The sequence below is a fragment of the Canis lupus genome, chromosome 21 (genome assembly GCF_048164855.1).
Source record: "Canis lupus baileyi chromosome 21, mCanLup2.hap1, whole genome shotgun sequence".
NCBI classification, from domain to species: domain Eukaryota; kingdom Metazoa; phylum Chordata; class Mammalia; order Carnivora; family Canidae; genus Canis; species Canis lupus.
In genome coordinates, this window is record NC_132858.1 from 1,631,488 (window position 1) to 1,657,389 (window position 25,902).

A 25,902-nucleotide genomic window follows, 5' to 3' on the forward strand; every position below is an offset into this window, starting at 1 on the left:
CTGGGCTGAAACATTATGTCCTCAGTGAGTCCTTTCCGGTCTACCTGCTTTGTGTTGGTCTGAGCCTATTAGTAGTGATGGTATCAGCTAGCAATGTCTGGAGGCACTCACCCGGGCGTGCACCACTTGTATTGATCCCCCATAGACACATTCCAACTGGAGCTTATTTTGTGGCTAGACTAGGCCTGTGGTTCTTGTTAGGATTGCAAGGAACACCTGACAATAATCATCAGAATTTTAAAAAGCAAGGTTCATTACTCACCTGGAGTCCTGGAGGGTATACTGCATGCTAGAGGACCACACTTGGAGGTAACCAGCAAGAGAGAGTGAGTTCTGACCTGAGGTTCTGCCTTTATTGGAGTTGAGGGTAGGGTGTCTAGGGTTCACTCTTTAGGAGTGTTCTTTTTTTAAGATTTTATTTATTTATTCATGAGAGACACAGAAAGAGGCAGAGACAGATAGAGGGAGAAGCAGGCTCCCTGTGGGGACCCCAATACAGGACTCTATCCGAGCACCCCGGGATCACCCCTTGAAGCAGATGCTCAACCTCTGAGCCACCCAGGCATCCCTTTAATGGTGAATTTAACACATAAGAGTGGCAGTTAGACACCAGGAGGGAAAAGTAGGGTCCCTCCAGCAGTCATCTTTCTTTCTGTGGCCTTTGCCTTGGGCGTGGGTGCTGAATTTATCTATGTGCCCTGGCTTGCACTATCTAGCTGGGTCCGCAAGAGGTTTGCCAGCAACAGGGGAATGTTGGCTAGGATTCACAGACAACTTCTTATCTTTTAATGTCAACTTCAATTGTTTGCAGATAAGCCACAACACGTGACAGACATACAGATTCAACTACGTGGAGAAGAGGTAAGAAAATGTTTCTAGAGTGCCTTTTATATACAAGAGTCCAGTGAAAAAAAACCTTCATAGTTATCTAAGGGAAAATTCATCAATAATGATTGCCAGATGTGGGCCTATGTCAGCCAGAGTGGTCAGAAAGTAAATAAGATAATTTGGTTGCTGATATCTTCTGGGCCCTATTTCCGTGGTCTAATCTCTAAGAAAAGGCAGCACTGAGGAAAGAATGTGGTACTCTCTACAATGCCTGGTGCTTATTGTCTCCTGATTCAACGCTTCAGGCTGGGTGAGATGAGCTTCTGACTGAAATAAAGCATTGCAATGTGGCTGACTCATGGAAAGGCATCATGAGAAGCTTCTGTAACATCTTCCAGGTCTGTGGTGACAAGGAGCCCACCTGCTTCCCAAGAGTGCAGAATCAGATGAGAGCTAGGTAGTTGTATTAGTTACAACTAATTACTATGGCTGCTGAAGCAAAGAGCCACCAACTTCCCAGCTTAAATCAAAAGAAATGTATTCCTTCACAGTTCTTGAGGCTAGAAGTCCAAAATCAAGGTGTTGGTAGGGCCAGGTTCTCTCTGAAGACTCTAAGGGAGGATCCTTCCTTGCCTCTTCCTAGCTTCTGGATAATTGCTGACAATCCTTGAGTTTCTTGGCTTGTAGATGCCTCACTCTGATCTCTGCCTCCACCTTCACATGGTTTTCTCCCTCTCTATATCCAAATTTCCTTCTTTTTTTTTCCCAAATTTCCTTCTTATAATCACATTGTTAGACCACCTGTTGTGGCCCAAGTCCCGCAGATAAACAAAGGCCCTCTTATCAGATAGGATATGCCAGTGGTTTAAAGATCATCTTCCAGGGGCATCTTGGTGGCTCAGTGGTTGAGCATCTGCCTTTGGCTCAGTTCATGATCCCAGAATCCCTGCATCAAGTCCCGCAGGGAGCCTGCCTCTCCCTGCCTATGTCTCTGCATCTCTCTGTGTCCCTCATGAATAAACTCTTTTTAAAATAAATTCTTTTTAAAAATCTTTTTTTTTTTAAACAGATCACCCTCCAGGAGCAAACGACAATGTCCAGATCTTTCTTTGGCTAAGGTTAATCCTTTACTACACAGCTTCATTCTGTAAACAGACTCTCCACATACTGGAAAAGATGACCACCGACAGCCCCAAATCGACAGTCTCTCTAATTAGCAACTACAATAGGCAAAACTTCTTTCTTTTAATGTCAACATCAATTCCAGAGAAGTTATATAGTTGACCCTGCTTGGATCACACAGTCACTTTTTGAGCCAATTATGATTGCCAAACAAATGGAATACCATGATTGGCCAGGTTGGGTTTTTGTGTCCATGTCTATGGCTATGGATTGAAGGTCTATAACCAGAAAAAAAGGGGATGGAAATGGTCAGCACTTGGTCTATAAATGCCAGTTTCCTCAATTTTTGTCATCACTTCCAACTTAAGACCAACCAGAGAAGGCCAAATATGTCCCCTAAGCAATCACATAGAACAACCACTTCCCGTCAGCCTGCCTTCAGCTTTACACCAATAACTTCCAGTCAGAGCACACCTGAAGTTTTCTCCCTTTCTGTCATTGAGTCTCTTCCAAATATAAGTGATGGTAGCTCATTTCTTAGCTACAGCATGCTCTGAATTAAAAGGGACCCTACAGCAGATGCTGGCCTTCTTCAGCTCTGGAAATCAGAGCATCAGGCCAAACCTTAACCTCAGGCTTTTGCTTCTGTTGACTGCCCATCCACCTATCCCCAGGGGTGTGCGGTTCCTTTAGGCTAGTGACAATCTCACTTCTCTCTCTTCTTCTGAGGAACATAAAGTCAGAATATGAGTGTTTGGGAGTAACTTCATTATGGGATGATTGAATCTACTGTAGATTTTAAGAAAAGCTTTTATTTATTTATTTTTTTTACAATGGGCTCCATGCCCAACATGGGCCTTGAACTCAACCCTGAGATTAAGAGCTGCATGCTCCACCAACTGAGCTAGCCAGGTGCCAGAAGAAAAGCTTGTATTCTTAATCTTCAAGAGTAGCAACTTCCTTTTGACACAGCTCTGAAAGAAGCTGCTCTGCCTTGTGCATGCATTTCATCTACAGTGGTTTTCAAACTTTTTCACTAAGAAATTCCTAATGGGGGGTCCCTGGGTGGCTCAGCAGTTGAGCGTCTGTCTTTGGCTCAGGGCATGATCCCGGATTCCCAGGATCTGTTGTGCCCAAGATTGCGAATCCGAGAAACCACCAAGGAGCCGGCACGGATGCAAGCGCACGAGGGTTTATTTGTAAACTGGAGCTTGGATCCAAGTATACCCGACACAGCAACACAGCGGAGCGGGGCACTTGGACCCCGAAGTGGGTTACAGCTGGGTTTTTTTATGGGCTGGTCTAGGGGATTTTCAGAAGGGGTGGAGGAATTTCTCAAGTTCTGTTCTCATTCTAATATGGGACTTTCTATCAGGGTCGTGGGCTCTGTTGTCTTTCTGATATGGGATTCCCTGCCAAGGACATTCTGCTGTTTCTCCTGTAAAGTTAGCTCTTATTCACAGGGACCTAAGATGGCTGTACTTGTGCTAATGCTAAACTTGAGGTGGAATGGCCTTGATTTTTCTCGGCCATTTTCTTGGCCATCGAGTCCCACATCAGGCTCCTTGCATGGAGCCTGCTTCTCCTCCCTCTGCCTATGTCTCAGCCTCTCTTTCTGTGTCTCTCTTGAATAAATAAACAAAATCTTAAAAAAAAAAAATTCCTAATGATGAAAGAGAGAGAGCTCTTCCCTGGGGAAGTGGAGATGAGGGAATAATAAATATATTAATAATAATAATAGCATAACAACAGCAACCCTGTATTACGCATTTACTATGCACCAAGCTAATGCTAAGGGCTTTGCATACATTTTCTCATTTAATCTGTGCAACAAACTTAGTTTCCTGGACTGGTTGCTGTGGAGGCCAAGAAAATTAAGGCCATTCCACCTCAAGTTTAGCATTAGCACAAGTACAGCCATCTTAGGCCCCTGGGAATAAGAGCTGAACTTTACAGGAAAAACTGCAGAATGTCCTCAATGTCCTCGGCAGGGAATCCCATATCAGAAAGACAACAGAGCTCAGAATGCCTCCAAGCCCCTGCTCTGCTGTGTGGACTATACTTGAACCCAAGCTCGAGCTTGTAAGTAAGCCCTCGTGCGTTTGCATCGGTGTCGGCTCCTCGGTGGTTTCTCGGATACGTAATCTTGGGCACAACAGTTGCTAGAGAAGTTGTGGTTCAGGGTTCAATTTTTCTATAAGGGCTGGCCATTGCCCTTTAAAATCAGTCTCTCAGGAAGGAACTGCTACCAGTGAAAGAGTCTGTGTTGTGTGCTTGGAGGTCTCCATGCTTAGATTCCTTAGGAAAGATTTATTTGAGGATTGGCACTGGAATAAAGACAAGCAGAAGGAAAATAGCAAGCACACAACAGTTTACTAAGCACACTATACATGTAAGCACTCTAGAAGGGAGAATAGGTAGGCCCAGAGTTGGCAATTGCACCAGGGTTGTCTTTTTTTTTTTTTTCCTTTTAATGTTTGCAGAGGTCCTGGCTCTTAGCTAGGGAGATCTCCCACTGAGGTTTCCAATTATCTAAGGGACTCCTACTGTTTGGGAGGGGGAGTTTTTGGCTTTACAAGGTTCTTGCCAGAATTGTCAAGGCCATCGACTCCCCAGGAGGGTGGGATGAAGAGTGGGAGGGGTGAAATCACAATGTAAATATATTACAATGAAGCTATAGGTTACCCTGAGGCAGAGGTTGAAGAGGAGAGTGTTGTAAGCCACAGTCAAGCTTCTCATGTGTTATCTATTTATCACTGCATTTGTCTCCAGCTCCTGTCTAACTAACTGGGTATTCTATCAGAATCAGCAACTACATTGTCAGTATCTAAATTGGGGAGGTGTGTGATGCTATTACCGGACAGTGAAAATTTGTTTTTCTTTTTTTAAGATTGTATTTATTCACGAGAGATACGCACAGAGAAGCAGAGACATAGATAGAGGAAGAATCAGGCTCCTTGCAGGGAGCACCTTGCAGGACTCAATCCTAGGACCCCAGGATGATGACCTGAGCCAAAGGCAGATGCTCAACCACTGAGCCACCCGTGTGCCCCCAAAATGTATCTTTGACATTGGCTTATCCAACCAATAAAAAGTTCAAAGCAAATTACTAATGAAAATAAAATTATAATTCAAAAGGCTACTTTGCATATTGGAATAATGTATCCTTTGGTTCATGCCACTAATCTAGTATCGGTCCAGTTGCCTTACTGGATAGAAATGCAAATTCCTACTACTGGAGGGGCGCTATGGCAACGCGAATGGAGTCGGAGCCTTAAGGGCAGGCTGGAGAAAATGTGTCAACAACCACAAAAAACTAAGGGCACGTGTGGTTTAAAGAATTTAGAGCTGGGCTCCTGCAAGCTCGGAGGGAGTACGCTGGAGATCTCAGGACTCTCCGGTGCACCCCCGGCACAGAACTAGGCCAATTAGAGTTTTTATCTTTCTGTTCTTTACAAAAGGTTAAGGAGAGAGACCTTAAGGGAGAGAAACGTGGATTAAAACGGATAATGAACAAGACTGAGAAACATCTCGAGCAGAGCAATTCGTGCGCGCAGCGTTGCTTTTTAATTTTTTTTTAATTTTTATTTATTTATGATAGTCACAGAGAGAGAGAGAGGCAGAGACACAGGCAGAGGGAGAAGCAGGCTCCATGCACCGGGAGCCCGATGTGGGACTCGATCCCGGGTCTCCAGGATCGCGCCCTGGGCCAAAGGCAGGCGCCAAACCGCTGCGCCACCCAGGGATCCCTGCTTTTTAATTTTCAACGACAAAACCTTGGCACAGCACTTGACGCGTTTCGCCGCCGACACCCCGCCCCCAGCCCCCCGAGAAGGGAAGCTCGGGTGCGCTCGGGTGCGCTCGGGTGCGCGGAGGGCCAGCCGCGTCCCGGGGCCCGGAGCCCGCCCGCTGCGGTGGAGCCGGCCCCGGAGGAGGAGGAGCTGCGCGGCGGCCCGAAGTCGGGGCTTTACGGTAACTGAGAGGCGCGCTGGCCCCGCCCCCCTGCGCAAGCGCAGAGCCGCTGCCCGCCGGGCGGTTGTGAGCCCGCGGGGTTGCAGGACCCGCCGGTCCCCGCGCTGAGCCGCGCAGGTTCGGAGGCCGCGGCCGGGCGACTCGGCCCAGCCTGAAGCCCCGGCGTCCGCCTCCTGCGGCGTCCTCGGTGAGTAGACGGCCCTGCCGGAGCAGCCGCCGGAGACCGGTGTTGGGAGCCCGGGACGAGGTGGAGGAGGGGGAGTGGCTCCCCGACGAACCGCGCTGCTGGGGAACGCGAGGCCAAGGGACTCCGGTGATGCGGCGCATCTCTTCTGGGGGACGCTGGAAGGGGCACGTGGGCCTCAGCAGCGCGGGGCGTCCCCCAGTCCCTAACGGCCTGGACTGAAGGATCCCAGGGAGCCTGGATGCTCGGTGTGCTAGCAAGCGCCTGCGCAGTTGACACCGCGCCCTGCCCTCGGACCGCAGCTCTGCAGGCCTCTGGATGGATGGGGCCTGTCTGACCTCAACCGGGAATAGTCCTGAGGCCAGCGTTAACTCCCACTGCAATAATAATGAGGTTGGAATCGTGGGTACGCGCAGTCCCCCATACCCTTTTCCCTTGGGGCTTGTCCGGCGTTCATGATCCCCATTCCTAAACTCTGATAGCCCCAGAAAGGCATCTGAGACCCTGCAACATCTGGCTTCAGAGAGTAACTGCTTTGAAGCTGAATGGACCCCAGGAGCCTGGTGTCCTTCCCAGAGGCCCCACCTGTGTCCGGGACTATCTGTTTACCAAGCAGAGTGTGCTCTCCCTGCCTGGGCCGGACCCCGGAGCATTCAATACCAGGGATCCTGGATGCCTAGTCAGTGTGGTGCCTGCCTTCAGAGATCCAGGACCTACAGGCTTGGAAAAGGGACCATCGCAGGGGAAACCCAAGGCCAGAGAGAGCCAAGGCGGAGGGCCCCATCTCTGGCCCTGGAGACAGTTCCCACCCCTGCCCAGTGGGGAGGCGGCGCGGGCTCTGGGTCACGAAGCCCCGCCCCAAGGCCCAAAAGTGCGGGGAGGTGAGGGTGGGTGGGAAACGGGGAAGGCGGAAGGCCAGGGGACACTCTGGGCATCCGTGCAAAGTTCAGACGGATCTGTGTCTGCCTTCCACTCTCCTCCGTGTCAGGACATTTCTTGAGGCTGTAACCTTTGCCTCCCTCCCGGGGACCTAGTCTCCCAACGGTGAAATCTCCCCCAGGCGATTGTGCCCAGGGTAGTGTTCTTGGGCCTGTTGGAAGTGACACTTTCATCTTCCTGATCCCTAAGATCCGTCGCCTTGAACTGTGACATGAATCCCGACGTGAATCCCGACGTGAATCCCGACGTGAATCCGGTCATCGTGGTCCACGGTGGCGGAGCCAGCAAGATCTCTAAAGACCGGAAAGAGCGCGTGCGCCAGGGCATCATGAAAGCCGCCCAAGCAGGTTACAAAATCCTAACAGAGGGAGGGAGCGCAGTTGACGCTGTGGAAGGAGCTGTGACCATCCTGGAAGATCATCCTGAGTTCAACGCAGGTATGTTTGCAGTGCAGTTAATATCTGATGCCAAATCAGGTTAAACTTACTGAAATTGAAACAAATAGAATGGATGAATGAATGTCCATGAATCTAGTAAGCTTTTTTTTTGTAAAACTTAATATCCTAAAAAGATTTAACTTTTCTTTTTACCTGTTGACCAGGTGGCTTTAAGAATTTTTATTTTTTTAATTTTTTTTTTTTAATAATTTATTTATTTATGATAGTCACACAGAGAGAGAGAGAGGCAGAGACATAGGCAGAGGGAGAAGCAGGCTCCATGCACCGGGAGCCCAACGTGGGATTCGATCCCGGGTCTCCAGGATCGCACCCTGGGCCAAAGGCAGGCGCCAAACCGCTGCGCCACCCAGGGATCCCGCTTTAAGAATTTTTAAATCCGGGGGGAATCCCTGGGTGGCTCAGTGGTTTGGCGCCTGCCTTTGGCCCAGAGTGCGATCCTGGAGTCCCGGGATCGAGTTCCGCGTCGGGCTCCCGGCATGGAGCCTGCTTTTCCCTCCTTCTGTGTCTCTGCCTCTCTCTCTCTCTGTGTCTATCATGAATAAATAAATAAATAAATCTTAAAAAAAAAATAAAAAGAGAAAAGAATTTTTAAATCCGGGCAGCCCGGGTGACTCAGCGGTTTAGTGCGACCTTCGGCCCAGGGCCTGATCCTGGAGACCTGGGATTGAGTCCCACCTCAGGCTCCCTGCATGGAGCCTGCTTCTCCCTCTGCCTGTGTCTCTGCCTCTCTCTCTGTGTCTCTCATGAATAAATAAATAAAATCTTAAAAAAAAAAAAAAAGAATTTTTAAATCCATTGGTTCACCTTTTTTAACTTGCTTCCTAGAATTCACATACCAAGAGGATTTTTTATTACATCTTTTTGCGGAGGTGTGGGGGCAGACTATATACTATAAAGTGCACCCATTTTAAGTTCTGAAAAGTGTATACACCTGTGTGACCACACCACAGTATTTAAAACATTTCCGTCATTCCCAGAAGTTCCTTCATGCCTCTTTGCATTTAATGCACCCTCATCTCCAGTACCAGGTATCCACTGCTCTTCTTCTGTCACTATAGATTAATTTGCATTCTCTAGAATTCCATATAAATGGAATCATGTCGAGTTTTTTTTGTGTTTATCTTCTTCCTCTCAATTGATCCTTTTTAGAGTAATCATAACTACTATGAGTATCTACTATGTATCAAGCAGTGGTCTGAGAAATTTGCATGATTGACTCATTTAATCTGCATTATGAGTTAGGTAGTTCTTGTGTTCGTTTATTTTAAAATAGAGAACCTAAAATCTAGGGATTAAAATACTTCTTGGGATGATACCACCCATCCAACATCTGTCAGGGAAAAGAGTATCAGGAAATCTGAACCAATTAGTCATGAAATACTTAGGATTTGTTTCGCCCTCTTTCTTCTGCAAAATTTTAAAAGTCAGCTGACCATAGAATGAAGCAGAAGTGCATCGTTATGGTGCTATGTTGTTTGAGCCAGAATTTACTAGATGATCCCCCTTGCCAGCAGGGAGGGTGGCCTGCTGTTTCAGTGGGAGACTTGCTCAGTTACCTGCTGATAGCAGTTGGGACCCTCTGGCTGACAAACACCCACTTTTTCACAAGGACTTTTTTTTTTTTTTAATTTATGATAGTCACAGAGAGAGAGAGAAAGAGGCAGAGACACAGGCAGAGGGAGAAGCAGGCTCCATGCACCGGGAGCCTGACGTGAGATTCGATCCCGGATCTCCAGGATCGCGCCCTGGGCCAAAGGCAGGCGCCAAACCGCTGCGCCACCCAGGGATCCCTTCACAAGGACTTTGATTTGAAACAGACCTTCTGGTCTCCCACCCTCTCTGAACTACCGAGATCAGTCATCTGCACGAACCAGGGAGTATGGACTCAGAACTGGAGTGGCTAGTTCCCATCTTTGCTCTCTACCAGAGCCCGCACCTTCTAAGTGACTTGCTTCTATCCCCAGGTGATATCTAAAAACCCAAACCCAAGGTCATCTGGATTTTCTCCTATGTTATCTTCTAGGAGTTTTGTAGTTTTGCATTTTACATTTAGGTCTGTGATCCATTTTGAGTTAATTTTTGTGAAGGGTATATGGTCTGTGTCTAGATTCATTTTTTTCTGCATATGGAGGTCCGGTTGTTTCAGCGCTGTTTGTTGCAAAGACTTAACTTTGCTCCACTGGGTTGTTTTCTCTGAAGATTCTGAACCCAATTCCAGTGCATATGTAGGTTTTTGCACACCAAGCACTTCTCCTACACCAACTGGATGTCCTACAATTTAGCTCACTTCTGATACCATTTACCTGGAGGTAGCATCAGATTCCACAGGTGAAGGGCTCAGTTCCGCAAGACTACCCTCCACTTCAGATGCCAACTATAAATCCAGGTTGTTACCTGTGCTTCTGACCTACTGACTGTAAATAAATAAATAAATAAACAAACAAACAAACAAACAAACAAATAATCTTTTTAAGAAAAGATGCTGGGGATCCCTGGGTGGCACAGTGGTTTAGCGCCTGCCTTTGGCCCAGGGCGCGATCCTGGAGACCCGGGATCGAATCCCACGTTGGGCTCCCGGTGCATGGAGCCTGCTTCTCCCTCTGCCTGTGTCTCTGCCTCTCTCTCTCTCTGTGTGTGACTATCATAAATAAATAAAAAGAAAAGATGCTGAATTTATTGTTTTGTAAGGAACTTTATTTTTCTTAAAAAAAAGATTTATTTATTTATTCACTAGAGACACAGAAATAGAGGCAGAGACATGGGCAGAGGGAGGAGAAACAGGCTCCATGCAGTGAGCCCGATGTGGGACTCGATCCGGGGACTCCAGGATCACACCCTGAGCCAAAGGCAGACACTTAATGGCTGAACCACCCAGGCATCCCAGATGCTGAATTTATAAGGGCACCTGAGTGGTATAGTTGAATGTTCAATTCTAACTTTTAGAGTTAGACCTGAGTTTTTAGCTCAGGTCTGATCTCAGGGTCATGAGATCAAGCCCCGATTTGGGCTCTGTGCTCAGCATAGAGCCTGTTTGTGTTTCTCTCTCCCTCTCTCCTCCCCCCTGTACTCTCTCTCTCTCAAATAAATGTACTTTTTTAAGATTTTATGTATTTATTTATTTATTTATTTATTTGAGAGAGAGCACAAGTGAGAGGACACAAGCAGGGGGAACAGCAGAGAGAGAGGAAGAAGCAGACTCCCCACTGAGCAGGGAGCCTGACATGGGGCTCAATCTTAGGACCCTGAGATCATGACCTGAGCCAAAGACAGCCACAGCCAGCTGAGCCACTCATGTGCCCCTAAAATAAATCTTAAAAAAAAAATCTTGAATTTATTGGCTTAAAAGTTATTTGCAAAAAAAAAAAAAAAAAAAAAGTTATTTGCAAAATATATTCTTTATTATTTTTTAATGTCTGTAAAGTCTGCAGAGAGGTCCCGTCTTTCATTATTGATATTTGAATTTCTGCCTTTTTTTTCTTGGTCAGTCCTAATTATAGTTTATCAAGTTTGATTTTTTTTATTTCAAAGAATAGTAGCTTTTGGTTTTAGAAGGGTTTTATGGATTTTTTTGTTTGTTTGTTTTTTCTTTTACTGTTTTTCTCTTTTAAATTTCATTGATTTATCTCTATTATTTCCTTTCTTTAACTTTGGGAATAACTTACTATTCTTTTTAGATTTTTTTTTTTAAGATTTTATTTATTTATTCATGGAGACAGAGAGATAGAGAGAGAGAGGCAGAAACACAGGCAGAGGGAGAAGCAGGCTCCATGCAGGGAGCCCGATGTGGGGCTCGATCCCGGGTCTCCAGGATCACACCCTGGGCTAAAGGTGGTGCTAAACCACTGAGCTACCTGGGCTGCCCTCTTTTTAGATCATTAATTTGAGACCAGTCTTCTCTAATACAAGCGTGTAATGCTTTAAATTTTCCTCTAAGCCCTGCTTTGATTGCATCCTACAAGTTTTTAACATGTTGTCTTCTTGTTTTCATTCTGTTCAAAACATGTTATAATTTCACTTGTGACTTCCTCATTGTACCATGGGCTATTTAGAAGTGCAGTAATTTCCAAATATTTGTGAATTTGCCAAAGATCTCTGATTTTTATTTTAATTCGGTTATAATCAAAGGACATACTCTGTGATTTACATTCTTTTGAACTTTGTAAGGTTTGGATTTTGGCCCAGAATATGGTCTCTGTAGGTAAATATCCTCGTTGCATTTAAAAAGAATATGTACTCTGCTATTGTTGTATGGAAAGTTCTATAAATCTCAATAAGGTCAAGTTAGTTGATAATATTGTTCAAATCTTTTATACCTTGATTTTCTATTTGTTGATTCCTGAGTGTGTTGAAGTCTTAATTGTACCTGTGTCTCTATTTCTCCTTTGACTTATATCAGTTTTGCTTTGTATATTTATAAATTGTTGTTGGGTACATAGATTGCTGTCTTCTGTGTGAACCAACTCCTTTATCATTATGTAATGTCATTATTATTTAATGTTCCTTGTTCTGAAGTCTACTTTACCTGATACTAATATAGCTGTTCCAGCTTTCATTTAATTCACTTCAGCATGTTATAACTTTTTCTATTCTTTTACTTTTAACCTATTTGTATCTTTCTATTTAAAGTGGATTTCTTTTAGGCAGCATGTAGTTATATCTTCCTTTTTATACAATCTAACCATCTCTGCTTTTTATTGGAGTGTTTACCATTTATATTTAATGTGATTACTGATATGGTTGGGTATAAATCTGTCATCTTTCCTTTTGTCTTCTATTTGTCCAATCCATTCATTGTTCCTTTTTTTCCTCTTTTTCTGTCATCTTTTGGGATAATTGAGTGTTTTTATGATTCTGTCTTACTCTTCTTGAGCTATCCTTTTTATCCTTTTATCCTTGATTGTCCCTCTGTCTCCTATCTCCTTTTAGAGATTCCAATTGCATTCTAGACTGGGTTGCTTGAAATTGTCCCTGAGCTCAATGATCCTCTGTTAATTTTTTTTTTTTTTAAGATTTTATTTATTTACTTGAGAGGAAGAGAGAGCATGAGCAGAGAAGAGGGGTAGAGGGAGAAACTCCCCACTGAGCAGGGAGCCAAATGTAGAACTCAATCCCAGGATCCTGGGATCATGACCTGAGCCAAAGGCAGATGCTCAACCAACTGAGCCACCCAGGTGCCCAATTTGGAGTTTTTTTAATCTTTTTTTATTTTTCATTTTGGATAGTTTCTATTGCTATATCTTCGTGTTGATTAATCCTTTCTGCTGTAGTGTCTAACCTTGTTTTAATCCCATCCAGTGTATTTTCGACTTCAGACATTTTTCTTTATCTCTAAAAGTTCTGTGTGGGTCCTGTTTATGTTTTCCTCCATGTTCTGGTGCATGTAGAATATAGTTAAAATAGCTGTTTTATTAACATTCTTGTCTACTAATTCTGTCGTTTATATCATTTATGATATGTTACTATTGAGTACAGTTTTTCCCCTCCTTATTATGGGTTATATTTTCTTGTATCTTTGTGTGCCTGGAAATTTCTTATTTGATATCAAACATTGTGAATTTTACCTTGATAGGTACAGGATAGTTTTATAATCCTTTAGATATTCTTGAACTTTGTTCTTATCCCATTTTACAGATGAGGGAACAGGCACAAAGGATGAGCATAGCTAGACTTACAGGCATCATCTAGACAAAAGAAGTTAGAGAAAGGATGCTGTGCTTTACAGAGAGCAACATTCATAAGGGCACAGAGCAATGAGAATTTATGGTACTTGCATGGAAACCTAGTATTTCAGGATAGTGGAGCCACGGAATGGGGATAAAGCTCATAAGGGAGATCAGGAGGCCAGATTGGGAAAAGTGTCATACTTTTTTTTTTTTGTAGATCACGGGGTGCCAAGCCAGATTTGTGTTTCCAAACATGTTTCTCTGGCAATGGAACAGAGGATGAATTAAAGTTGGCAGCTTAGAGGAAATTTGGGAGCCATTTCTAAGTTCTTAATTCTTGCTTTTCAACTTCTCTTTGGTTTAGGCTGTGGATCTGTCTTGAATGCAAATGGTGATGTTGAAATGGATGCTAGTATCATGAATGGAAAAGACTTGTCTGCAGGAGCTGTGTCTGCAGTCCGTTGCATAGCAAATCCCATTAAACTTGCACGGCTTGTTATGGAAAAGGTATATGACTAAAGCATCCTTTTCATAAGAAATTGTTAACCACTGCACTTTAGCAACTAAAAGCGGTCTAACTGTAGGGAAACACTGTGGGCGCTGTTCTCCTAAAATCATATAAAAGAACAGAAGCACTGCTATTTACATTTCTCAGATAAGCCAAGACTGATTCTGTAAACAGTGGAATTTGACTGGTAAGGCCTGGTCTAGTGACTACTTTGTTTTTTCATGTTGTCTTCCTGTATTTTCTTCAGTCTTCTCTCAACATGTCTGACATAACACCTACAAACTGAACAGACCAAGTGTTTAGTATTAGTAGCATGTGTAAAATAAAAATGATTTATGTTTCTAAACTTAAGATCACACGTAAATACCTTTCTAGTAATATTCTATCACCTTGGGGTTTTTTGAAAATACAAGATCTCAGGATGCCAAGCCCTATTCAACACTCAGAAAAGCAAGCTAGTGGAATTTGCATTTTTGAGGCCTTGCACCTAGAAAGAAGTAATTATGTCCTCACAATTGGAGCAGTTAAAAAGATTTTAACTATTTCCAAAAACTAACCATGTTTCTGTTTCTTTCTGGCTCAAGACAACACATTGCTTTCTGACTGACCAAGGCGCAGCAAAATTTGCAGCAGCCATGGGGGTTCCCACGATTCCTAAAGAGCAGCTGGTGACAGAGAGAAACATAAAACGCCTAGAAAAAGAGAAGCATGAGAAAGGTGCTCCGAACTCAGACTGTCAAAAGTAAGTATCATCTTGACTTACAGCTTGGGGACTTATTTAGGCATGGAAGTGTGACAAATATCTGATTATCTACGTTTCTCAAAAAAGTCCAGAATCACTTGGTAGTTTCAGTTTTTGTACAAAATAATTCATAATACCTCATGGGAAAACTGCTTTTTTGTTTCTTACATTTAACCTCATTTATTACTCCTATACTAACAACTCAAATTCAGCTAAGAATTCCTTCTCCAATAGTCGAGTGCCTTGTGTTAATGGATTAAATACCAGATGCCTCTTGATCGGTTTGTTTTCTTAAGCAGATAAAACAAGTTGTCTGTGATCTAGTGTATGCTCTGAAGTTACTTGAACATGCTGTCCTAGTGCAGAGAAATCAGTACAGTTCTTATAAGTTTGAATTAATCCTGTATTCTGAATTACATTTTTCTGTGTTACAGATTTCAAAATCCCAAATAAAAGCCCCATATTCAAAGCAGAATTTGAAAAATAAAATTGCAGAATGGTCTAGGAGTTTATAATAGAAAATAATCTATTAACTCTGCATACTCTTTAAGATTTGTAATTTTTAACCAATGGTATATTTGAATATCACCTAGGGAGCTTTTTCAAAATCTACATCTGGTCCCTTCTGTAAAGAATCTACTAGATCTGAGGTGAGGAGTCCTGGCAGGTGTATTAGGAAAAAGTTTCCCAGGTAATTCTCATGTATCCCCAGCTTAAGAATCTGTTTTACAGGGATCCCTGGGTGGCGCAGCGGTTTAGCTCCTGCCTTTGGCCCAGGGCGTGATCCTGGAGACCCGGGATCGAGTCCCACGTCAGGCTCCCGGTGCATGGAGCCTGCTTCTCCCTCTGCCTGTGTCTCTGCCTCTCTCTCTCTCTCTCTCTCTGTGTGACTATCATAAATAAATAAAAAAATTTTTAAAAAATCTGTTTTACAAAATTGGCCATGTATTCGTAGCTTTATTTTTTTATTTTTTTTTTAAGATTTTATTTATTTATTCATGAGAATACACAGAGAGGAGAGAGAGAGAGAGGCAGAGACATAGGCAGAGGGAGAAGCAGGCTCCATGTGGGGAGCCTGATGTGGGACTCGATCCTGGGTCTCCAGGATCACGCCCTGGGCTGTAGGCGGCGCTAAACCGCTGAGCCACCGGGGCTGCCCGTATTGGTAGCTTTAGATAACCTTACCAGGTGTGCTGTTGTACCTGTAGGCCAGAGTCACAGGAATGGGGCTGCTTTATCAATGCTTCTTGAGTGTTTTAATAGATGTTACCACATCCCTTTCCAGAAATTCTGCAACAGCACATATCTCTACCAGCCAGAATTGCCCTTAGATATAAGTAAGAGGGGGCTCCTCTCTGGGTCCTACACTTACACTTGATCTTAGCCAAAAGGCCAAGAAGCGATGGGTCCTATACTTTAAAAGACCCCCAGGTCACAAATACACAAAACTGTTGGCTTATTACAGACACCTGGGGCACCTCTGTCACTCAGCAGTGGCATAGCATGACCCGTGACCCTCATCATCCACTCTTGTGATTAACACCATTCAGCCCCCAGGGAAATGCTTCTCTGCATCTCTTGCTCTATGTCTTGGAAGTGAAAGGCACCTAAATCTAAAGATTTGTGGATTCTGCCACTGCTGATACCAGAAGTGGACGCTGCTTCAGAGTGGGGGGAAGAATTGAACAGCAGAAGGACTTAGGTAAGAGAAAAGGACAAATTAATAACTTGTCAAATAAATTCTCACGTAACAAAGTAATTGTTTCCCAGTAGTGCCAAGTATCCCATTTTCTTGCCTCCTTGCATGTACTATGCTATGGATGAAAGCACAGTATCTACAAGACTTGCACATAAGGACTGATGCCCATTACCCTTAAGTTTGTATACATAGGTCTAGACCAGCACTGCCCAATAGAAAGACAAGAGCTGCATATGTAATTTAAAATTTTCTAGTAGCAACGTTAAAAAATTAAAGAGAAATAGGTAAGCGGCTCCTGAGTGGCTCAGTGGGTTAATCACCTGACTCTCGATATTGGCTTAGGTCATAATATCAGGGTCCTGGGATTGAGTCTGGCATTTGCCTCCCTCTCCCTCTTCCTGTCCCCACCACCACCACTTGTACTCTCTCTCTCTGAAATAATCTTTTTTTTTTTTTTGAAATAATCTTTTTTAAACATTAAAAATTAAAGAAATTAAAATATGTTTGAATACACACACACACACACAGGTGAAATTAATATATCTTACCCAGTATGTCCAAAATATTATCATTTCAACATGTAATCAATATAAGAAATTATTTGAGGGATTCCTGGGTGGCTCTCAGTGGTTTAACGCCTGACTTCAGCCCAGGGCGTGATCCTGGAGTCCTGGGATCGAGTCCCACATCAGGCTTCCTGCGTGGAGTCTGCTTCTCCCTCTGCCTGTGTCTCTACCTCTCTTTCTCTCTGTGTATTCTCATGAATAAATAAATAAAATCTTTAAAAAAAAAAAAAAGAAATTACTTGACGTATTTTCCATTCTATCACACTAAATCTTCAACATCTGACCCATATGCTACCCTTGCAGCACACCTCCTGGAGGCTGCCCACACTTCCAGGGGACAATGGTGCAGGTTATTTGCCATATTGTACAGTGTTGGTCTAGGCAGAACCTGCATGAAGAACCAGCTCTTTATTTGGCAACTAAATGGACACTGAATGTTAGAATTATGAATGGTTTTATTTGTTAAAATATGTTAAAATTTTTAACTTTTAAGTAATTTTATTTTAAAATGTTATATTCACTAATTGTAATTCATGTTTGACTTTAATATTAATAGATAATTTGGTATATTTTAATATATTTATAAGTATATTTATAAGTTTAGTTAAAACTTAACTTTTTGAAGTTATATCTGTAGTTCATTTATATTTATTCAGTTATAATTGGTCTTCATTTTTGGTGAAAATATATCCTAATTTTGTACACTTTCAAGACAATTACATCTTACTTTTTAATCCCTAGATTATTGAAAATTCATGTTAAATCAAGATTTTGATAGAAAAAGAATATAAAAGTGAAGCTCACAAAAGGAAATAAAAAGCTGAGAGGAAAAAAGAAGGAAAATAATCTTCCAGGACGCAGTTCACGTGCATTTTAAAAAACAACAGTAAAGTAAGGAGTCTTCTTTGCAGGATGATCCACCTAAAGTTCACAAGTGGAACATTCCAAATTCTTGGTCCAGTGAAGATTTATTTACCTGTCAGAAAAGTGAAAATTAGTAAGAATTCCATTTTTGCCACATCCTCAGTTTGAACTATTCCAGTGAAATCCCAGCAATTTTCCATCCTTTACCAAGGGAAGATCGAAGTATTCATCAAGAAGAATCACACACCAAAAGGACACATTCAGTCAGTAGGATTGGGGGAACAGGCAGTTGATAACAGCGGAAAAAGAAAAAGACAACAGGAAACAGGGATGTAATGTTCTTGAAAGAACAATACAGTACGTCTGGTGTTTAGCCTAATGCTTTTCATGGCACTCCTATCATCAGCACTGTGTTCATAAAACACAGTGGGACATTTCTAGGCTTAATAAAAATTATTTCAAAATTCGATAAAATATGTAATGACAAAAATAATGAAACTAATGATCACTATCTAGGATAGAGAATTCAGGCAGATTAATTTAGTGAGTAATAAGGGGGAGATGAAATCAAATACATAAAATGTTTTTAACAAAATATTTGTTCTACTAGATTGTACCATGATCATAAGACATGTCGAGCAACTAACGTTTATTGTATGTATCACTGTACTACCCCAAGAAGAAAAACAAGTCTAACTCAGTGAATGTTTACACCTGCTTTTTGGATTTAGAGAAGATGTGGGGAAAGCTTTTCATCTTAGGCACCAATTTAAAAAATAGTCAAAGGCAGTAGGACACCTTGGTGGCTCAGTTGGTTGAGTGACCAACTCTTAATCTCGGCTCAGGTTATGATCTCAGGGCTATGAGATCGAGCACCACGTCAGGCTCCATGCTCAGTGCAGAGTCTGCTTGAGATTCTCTCTCCCTCTCCTGGCTTTCCCCCTCCCCTACTTGCACTCATGCTCTTTCTCTAAAATGAATAAAACTTGAAAAATAAATAAAACACTGTCCAAGGCAAGCCTGTGATAATGGAGCTAACATGGTTGGTAAATAAAAAATATATAAACATGAAGTTTAGCCAAGTGCCTGGAAGTATTCCATGTGACGTATAGGGTTACAGTTTAAATCTATTTCTAGGAGGTGTGCCCCCACTGTTGCGCAGCACCACCATTGTGGGACAGTAGAGGGTCTGATGCGAGATTCTCTACATAGGCCCAAAGTGGAACAGCGTGCTCCAACTCCTATCTGGTCTTAGACCAAATCTCAGGCAGATAATGGGTATGCCCAACTCAGTGCTGTCAGGGTAATTACATTGAATTTACATGAATTCCGTGAAACCACAGAAGATCCTTGAAGAGTAAATCATTAATTTTGTTTTTTTTTTTTATTTTTTTTAAGTCATTAATTTTGAATTAATGCTACCTACCATCACTTAGTATGAACTGTTAATTTCTATTAATAAGCTTAATAAAAGCTTTAAAAATCAAATATATTAAGTTTAGAGAAACAAAATCATACTGCATGTGAAATATGCAAGAATAACATTCCAGTGGCACCTGGGTGGCTCAGTCTGTTAAGTGTTGGACTCCTGATTTCGGCTCAGGTCATAATTCAGGGCCATAGCATTGAGCCCCATGTGGGATTCTGCACTGGACATGAAGCCTGCTTGGGATTCTCTCTCCCTCTGTCACTCCCCCCACCACTTGTGCTCTCTTGCTAACTCACTCTCTTAAAAAAAAAAAAAAAAAAAAAAGAATTCCAGTAAAATAAAAGGAAACTGAAAGAAGGCAACAAATATTCTTACCTAACTTGAAGGAGAAGATTCGTGTACAAATAATCCCTAAATCAGCTCCCATAGAAGCTGTTTTTCTATTCTATATCAGAGCACAGCACCATTTGAAGAGAAACTTGTACAAAATCAACACAACTGCTACTTTCAGTTTTCTTCATAATACACGGCAGTGCAACATAAAGAGCTGAAGATACTCTGTGTGGATCCTAGATGCTGCTGAAGAGATGATATAAATGACTACAGGGAGTGATCATGACATGTATGATCAAATTAAAGTATGTAATAGTGTCTTCTGTTACAAAAATTTATCAAGCAATGCCCAGTAGCGTTTGAGTGTGGTCATGTTCAAGTCAGGAGTTCCTTTCCAAATCTAAGGATTGCCCTAAGATTTTTGTTGAACATTCCATTTACTAACTGTCTTAGTAGAGGGAAGCTTCTACAAATTAAAATTAATTAAAAACCTGCTAAGAATTACATGGACTCAAAAAGATCTGTCTTATGTGGCAGTTTGTCAATAGAACACATGTTGTATGGATATACGATTGTAAGAGCATACTGCGTCCTAAAATGAAAGCAGGAAAATCAATCTTGTAGAGTAAACGCTTAATAACGTGTGTGTGTGTGTGTGTGTGTGTTTATGTATGTGTGTTTCCCACTCATCCCACCATCAATAGCTGATCCACAAAGGACCCAGATGAGCACAATGGTAATTATAATAAGTCATTATTGTACTTCGGTAGTTTAGTCATTATTGGTAGTTAAGTCATGTAAAAACCATGGCTTTACAATATTTTTAAAGATACATTCATCACTCTAAGAGAAAAGAGTGTATCTACAGCTTCTAAAAAGTAAACAGATGGTAGATAGGCCATATTTGTATTTGTAGCCTTGCCTCCACACCTTACAAATGTTAGGGGTGGGCCTGCCTCCGGAGTCTGGGAGTGCCTCCCCTCATCTGACATGAGGGTAACACTCCCTTTAAGTTGTGTTCCCTATCAGCAAGTTTGAGCATTTGCCATTTGTTGGTGGGCCATGTTTCTGTGAATGTGCCTGTTTTGGTACCGTGATCATTTTTTCTCTTTCATTGTCATATCCCTTCTTCCCAGTCTTAAGGCTGTCTTCTCTTTTGGGAAAAAAAAAAAAAACAACAACCTCCAAATCTGTTGTTTTTAATGTTGCTTTTACATTGCTTATGGTATCTTTTCCAAACACAAGTTTTTACTTTCTTATAATCAAATATGCAGTCCACCTGTCTTGTATAGTTCATAAGACCAGAAATGTAGAAGGTACTCCCAATCCTGAGACATCTATAGTCACGTAGATTTTCCTGAAGAATTTTGTTTTATGTTGATATTCAGGTCTTTTGCTCTCTGGAGTTGATTCTTGTGAATGCTGGAAGATGGGGTTCCTGTTTTCTTCCAAACAGAATGCCAAATTTCTCTTTCTAGCCACTTGTATGCCAGTCTGTAGCTGCAAGTGGCTCTCTCCATGTGATTGCCCAACACGTACCTCAAGCTTGTGTCCAAAACTGAACCCCAGATTTCCCCGTCTAACCTCACTCCACACATACCAACAAAACCAAAAAACACCAAAAAAAAAAACAAACAAACAAAAAAAATCATTCCTAATAGTCTGCATTTCAGTGAATGGTTCTTGTACCCATTCAGTTCTTAAAGCCAGAGCCTTAGAGCTGCCCGTGATCTCTCTCTCACCCAGTTCCCCCACAAAGTCTGTCCACTCTGCCCTCAGAATATCCTGAGCCTAGCCCACTTCCTCACGTCACAGGAGCACTCTCACAGAAGCCAGCGAGTCTTTGAGCTGCTTGACCAGTCTCTAGTTCCACTCTTGTCAACACACATTTACCAGAATAATTATTTTAAGAGAAACTTTTTGTACACGTGTGGCATACATAAACGGAAGTGCCTAAGCCTTACATACCCCATGATGAGTTTTCAGAATGGACCCATATAATCAGCCCCCAGGTTGGGAAAGAGAACATCACTCCATGTTCTCCATCATGCTCCCTTCCATTCCTCACTCCCAAAGGCAACCACTCACCTGACATCGAACATTGTAGACTACTACTGCCATTTTTCTTTATTTTTTTTTTTTTTAAGATTTTATTCATGAGAGACACAGAGGCAGAGAAGCAGGCTCCTCGCAGGGAGCCTGATGTGGGACTTGATCCCAGAACTCTGGGATTATGACCTGACCCACAGGCAGACGCTCAACCACTGAGCCACCCAGGCATCCCTACTGCCAGTTTTCGAACTTCATTTAAGTGGAACCATATAGTATGCTTTATTTGATGCCTTCTTTCATCATTGTATTTCTGAGATTCATTCATGTATCACAGTAGTTCATTCTCAAGGCAGTTTAGTATTCTGTTCTGTGACTATATCAGTCCATTTACTCTGCATTTGGTGGACATTAATGTCATTTTCAGTTTTCTGTTACTACAAACAGTCCTGCTGTGAAGGTTTTGGTATACATTTTTGGTGAGCACAGCTCCACATTTCTGTTGGAAGGATGTAGGAGTGTGATTGCCAAGTCATCTTTGGTAGATTTTGCCAGATGGTTTTCCAAAGGGGTTGCCCCAGTTTACGTTTCCAGAGTAGTAACTCAGCATTCCAGTCCTGCATATGCTGGCCCATATTCGAGTTGCCTTCATTTTAGCCATTCTGGTGGATGGGCATGGTAAGAATGATATTTTTAAAAATTAACTCATAGTGTGACACATCTTGGCTCAAGTTCTCCAGTGTCTTCCCATCTCATTCAGAATAAAAGCCCTGACAATGGCCTGTATGTAGGAGGACCATAGGATTTAGCCTCCAAATCAGAACTTGATTTTGAGACTGAAAGGGGGAACTATTACATGAGGATTAATCTGGACTGTCCTCGGTAACCGGGGTGTATGGTCACCTCACCCATCAGAACTTTCTTGGTCTGGCTGCTGGCCATCCCCTGACCCCCCCCTACCCTCTTTCCCTTGCTTTATTCTCTCCAACCACAGTGACCTCCAAATTCCTTGAGCTTCGCAACCATGTTCCAGCTTCAGAGCATTCTCCCCAGCAGTCAGTGTGGGTTGCCCTCCTATCCTTCAGAGAGGCCCTACATAAAGGCCTTCTCCATGCTACTGGAGTCGTCATAGTTTTTACTATCATTCCATAAAACAAATTATCACTCTGTTGCCCTCTGCCCCCACATGCATGCTGCACAAGATAAGGAGGGACTTTGTTCATTTCACTGCTGTGCACAGAACTTACTATGTGCCTCAAACATAGTTTCTGGGAGCTGTTACTGTACAATTTCTTCCAGGTTTTTTTTACTTGAAAATAATAGAGGAAACAACAACTTATTTCATCTTTACAGCAAGCCCCGTGAAATAGGCAAAGTGGGGTTTGACAGGCAGCATCCATGTCACCTGGGAGGTTGTGATAAGTGCAGTGTCCTGGATCCCACTCTGTACCTACCAACTTAGGACCTCTGGGGTGGGCCCAGGGATCCAAGGGATGTTTATGCACACAGTGTTTGAGATGCATGCAATTATCCCCATTTTACAGGTAGGGGAAATGAGACACAGAAGAAAATTTAGTAAAGTCACATGGCTAGAGGACGATGGTGCTGGGGTGGTATGTGCTCTTAAAGCTGAGGTCTAAAGGAATGTCTAGCAATCTGTCTAACCTGCAGACTAAAAAGTGAACATGAGGCGTGAATATTGGAATTAAAGTGTGTCCCATTTGCCATTAGCCTAAAGTGGGAATTTAACTGCTGTTCAGCTCAATGTTACTTGTGACTGTCTCTCGTCGCAGTCTGTCACTTTTCTTTTTATTCTTGGCAGAAACCTGGGAACTGTGGGTGCCGTTGCCTTGGACTGCAAAGGAAACGTGGCCTATGCAACCTCGACGGGTGGCATCGTTAATAAAATGGTTGGCCGTGTTGGGGACACCCCATGCATAGGTAGGCTCCGTGGTAGGCTCCATTGTAGGTGGGGCTGCTGCCCCGCCCCTTCCGCTGTCATCCTCCTATATCACCTTCTCTTCACTCCCTGCCTCTTCCAGCCGCTCCAGCACTTCCGAGAGCAAGCCCGCTGAAGGGCTTGGGGAGGGTGCACCTGTTTATATATAGTAGGCACAATGCTTTTTCGAGGCTGGTGGCTCTGGGGATCATTTGGGGATGCTCAGGTGGCTCCCAGCAAACCCCCGAGGGCCTCTTTCTTCTCTCTAGCTTCAAGATCTGCAGACTTAGTCCCAAAGGGTTACGTACACAAAGCCTCTTCCCAGTAATGGGCTCAAATTAACAAACTGAGGAAAAGCTGAGAATTTAGGTTGGGAGCTACACATTTGAGTGGCATAAAAGCGACACAGTGCTGCTGCAGTGCTGCTACAGAGGGAAAAGTTTGTGTTGACGTTGAAGTATGTCCACTAGTTCCCTGGCGTGGGTCAGTGGTGGGGCTGGGAGTGGCTGTATGGGCTGGGGGGAGAGGGGGCAGGGGCAGTGAAGGAGCTGCTCCTCCGTGAGAACTCAGGCCTGTCTGCCCTCCCCGATTTCAGGTTATCACCTGGCCTTTCTAGTCCACCTTTGCATCTCAAGGTCACAGCTACTGGCCTTTGTTCACACTTTGGCACATTTATGTAACAGGCTTGATACGTGTTTGAATTTCTTCACTGTTACTGCTCAGTTAGAACCAGTCACCTTTTTTGAGCAGGATCTGGCGGTTATGCTGACAATGACATTGGCGCCATTTCAACAACGGGGCACGGGGAGAGCATCCTGAAGGTGAATCTGGCCAGACTCACTCTCTTCCAGGTAGAACAAGGTACATAGAACAAGTTCATACTGTCTGAAGACAAGTGAATGGAAGCTCATTATAAATAGGTGGTAAAATATATGAAACCCTTTCTCATCTGCTTTAGATGTTCCTTTCAAGTCGTTAACGCTGCTTTGACTTCTTCCCACCTTCTGTTAGGATCTGGAAAGAAGTGCACTTAGAATACTGCTTGTGTTGAGCATCTCCGGGGTAGTAGAGGGACTTTGAGCCTGGGTGTGGGAGGAAAGGCAGCTCAGCTTAGGCTGATGCTAGGCTCCACCTCAGTGCAAAGAGGGCTTTTGAAAGAGGCCCCTCTTTGAAGCATTGAAATAGAAATAATTTGCCTGAAATCTTTGTTAACTCACTTTGATTTTTCATACTGCAACTGATTTTCACATCAGATTCCTTTCATTATAATGTGTGTTGTTTCTCAACTTTTCCTCGTTTTCAGGAAAGACCCTGGAAGAGGCAGCCGACATGTCATTGGGTTATATGAAGTCAAAGCTGAAGGGTTTAGGTGGTGTCATCTTGGTCAGCAAAGCAGGAGACTGGGCGGTGAGGTGGACCTCCGCCTCCATGCCCTGGGCGGCCGCCAAGGATGGCAAGCTGCACTCCGGAATCGATCTTGAGGAGACCAGTGTCACTGACCTGCCCTAGGGCCCTGAAAATTGTATCCTAGATGCTAGCTTGGAAGGAAAGTCCAGTTTCCTGGTATGGAGACTTGGCTTAATCAATTAGATCTAGAAGTGGAAAATTCTGTAGTCTGTCACTCGTTTTGTCGCCTTAATCAATGAGTATGTTGAGGGGCGGATCTGGAAGTGTCAAGAGAAATGCCCCTAGTAAGGTCAAAATAAGACCAGTGCAGATAATCAAGTCCTGAGTGTTTCTTATGAATCATCCCCGGCGTCCTAGATTAGAAAGAAGAAACTACATGATCTGAACACGACAGCAGCCACTTCAGTGCAAGGAGTGCCATCTGGGATCAGGAGACCCACAGCGGGAACAGAGTGGCAGTTTCAAAAGGTAGGGGGACCCACACCACCACCTCCAGGGGCTCTCTTGGTTGCAGACTCTTCATGGGACCCAGCCAAGGGTGAGGTGGGAAGGAAAGGATCCAGTGGCATATCTAAAAGCACAGAAGCCTCAGAGCTAATGGGACAAGTCTAGGTGACCTGCAGAATGTTGCAGAGGTCGTATTAATTCAGAAGAATGTCTGGGAAAAGATCCCATGAGAGAGAAACTGATTTTTCTAAGAAAGTTGAGGTCTCAGACTCAGTGTTGTAGACTTGTTTCCAGATACTTTAAAAGTAGCTTCTGGTAACCAGAGCCCCCAGTCTGAGGGTGAAGGGTCTAATGGAGGCTCTGCAGCCTTCCTACAGGTCTGGGGGTTCTCTTGGGCTGCCATGTGAGCCTGCTGGCCTGGCATCTTCCTACTGGCCTCTGCCGGCTGCAGGCCCTCCTGGTTCTCACGGTGAGTAGCAGGGCTCGTGTGCATGCGTAGGGATCTGGTCCATCCTCCCGCTGTCCAGAGCCCTGGGCCCCCACGGCTGACTACCCGGGGCATGTGTACAACGTGGTCTGCATGGCGAAAAAAAGTCATTTCCTGGAGACTTCCTAATAACCTCTCTTTACACTGGAAATGCTGTTTCTGCTGTGACAATTTTTTAGTCTGTCAGGTCTTACCTTCTCTCTAGAAAGGAATTGCTTAAGGTTAAATTCCATGTGCCACTAATAAAACATATTTTGAAAGAATAA

The 25,902-nt window shown here is 43.4% G+C and overlaps 1 protein-coding gene across 3 annotated transcripts; it reads left to right on the forward strand.

Annotated features, from left to right (window-relative positions):
* Positions 1-5,949: 5,949 nt before the first annotated feature.
* Positions 5,950-25,902, forward strand: ASRGL1 (asparaginase and isoaspartyl peptidase 1). Of its 3 annotated transcripts, none has more exons than XM_072789471.1 (7): positions 5,950-6,109; positions 7,235-7,482; positions 13,531-13,673; positions 14,259-14,416; positions 23,179-23,297; positions 24,046-24,156; positions 24,599-25,902. In XM_072789471.1, the coding sequence occupies exons 2-7, from the start codon at positions 7,257-7,259 to the stop codon at positions 24,802-24,804; spliced, it is 963 nt and encodes a 320-aa protein (XP_072645572.1). In that variant the 5' UTR covers positions 5,950-6,109; positions 7,235-7,256; the 3' UTR covers positions 24,805-25,902. The 3 variants fall into 3 exon arrangements, with proteins under 3 accessions (XP_072645572.1, XP_072645570.1, XP_072645571.1); XM_072789469.1 differs by lacking the exon at positions 5,950-6,109 and adding an exon at positions 6,261-6,499; XM_072789470.1 differs by lacking the exon at positions 5,950-6,109 and adding an exon at positions 6,272-6,512.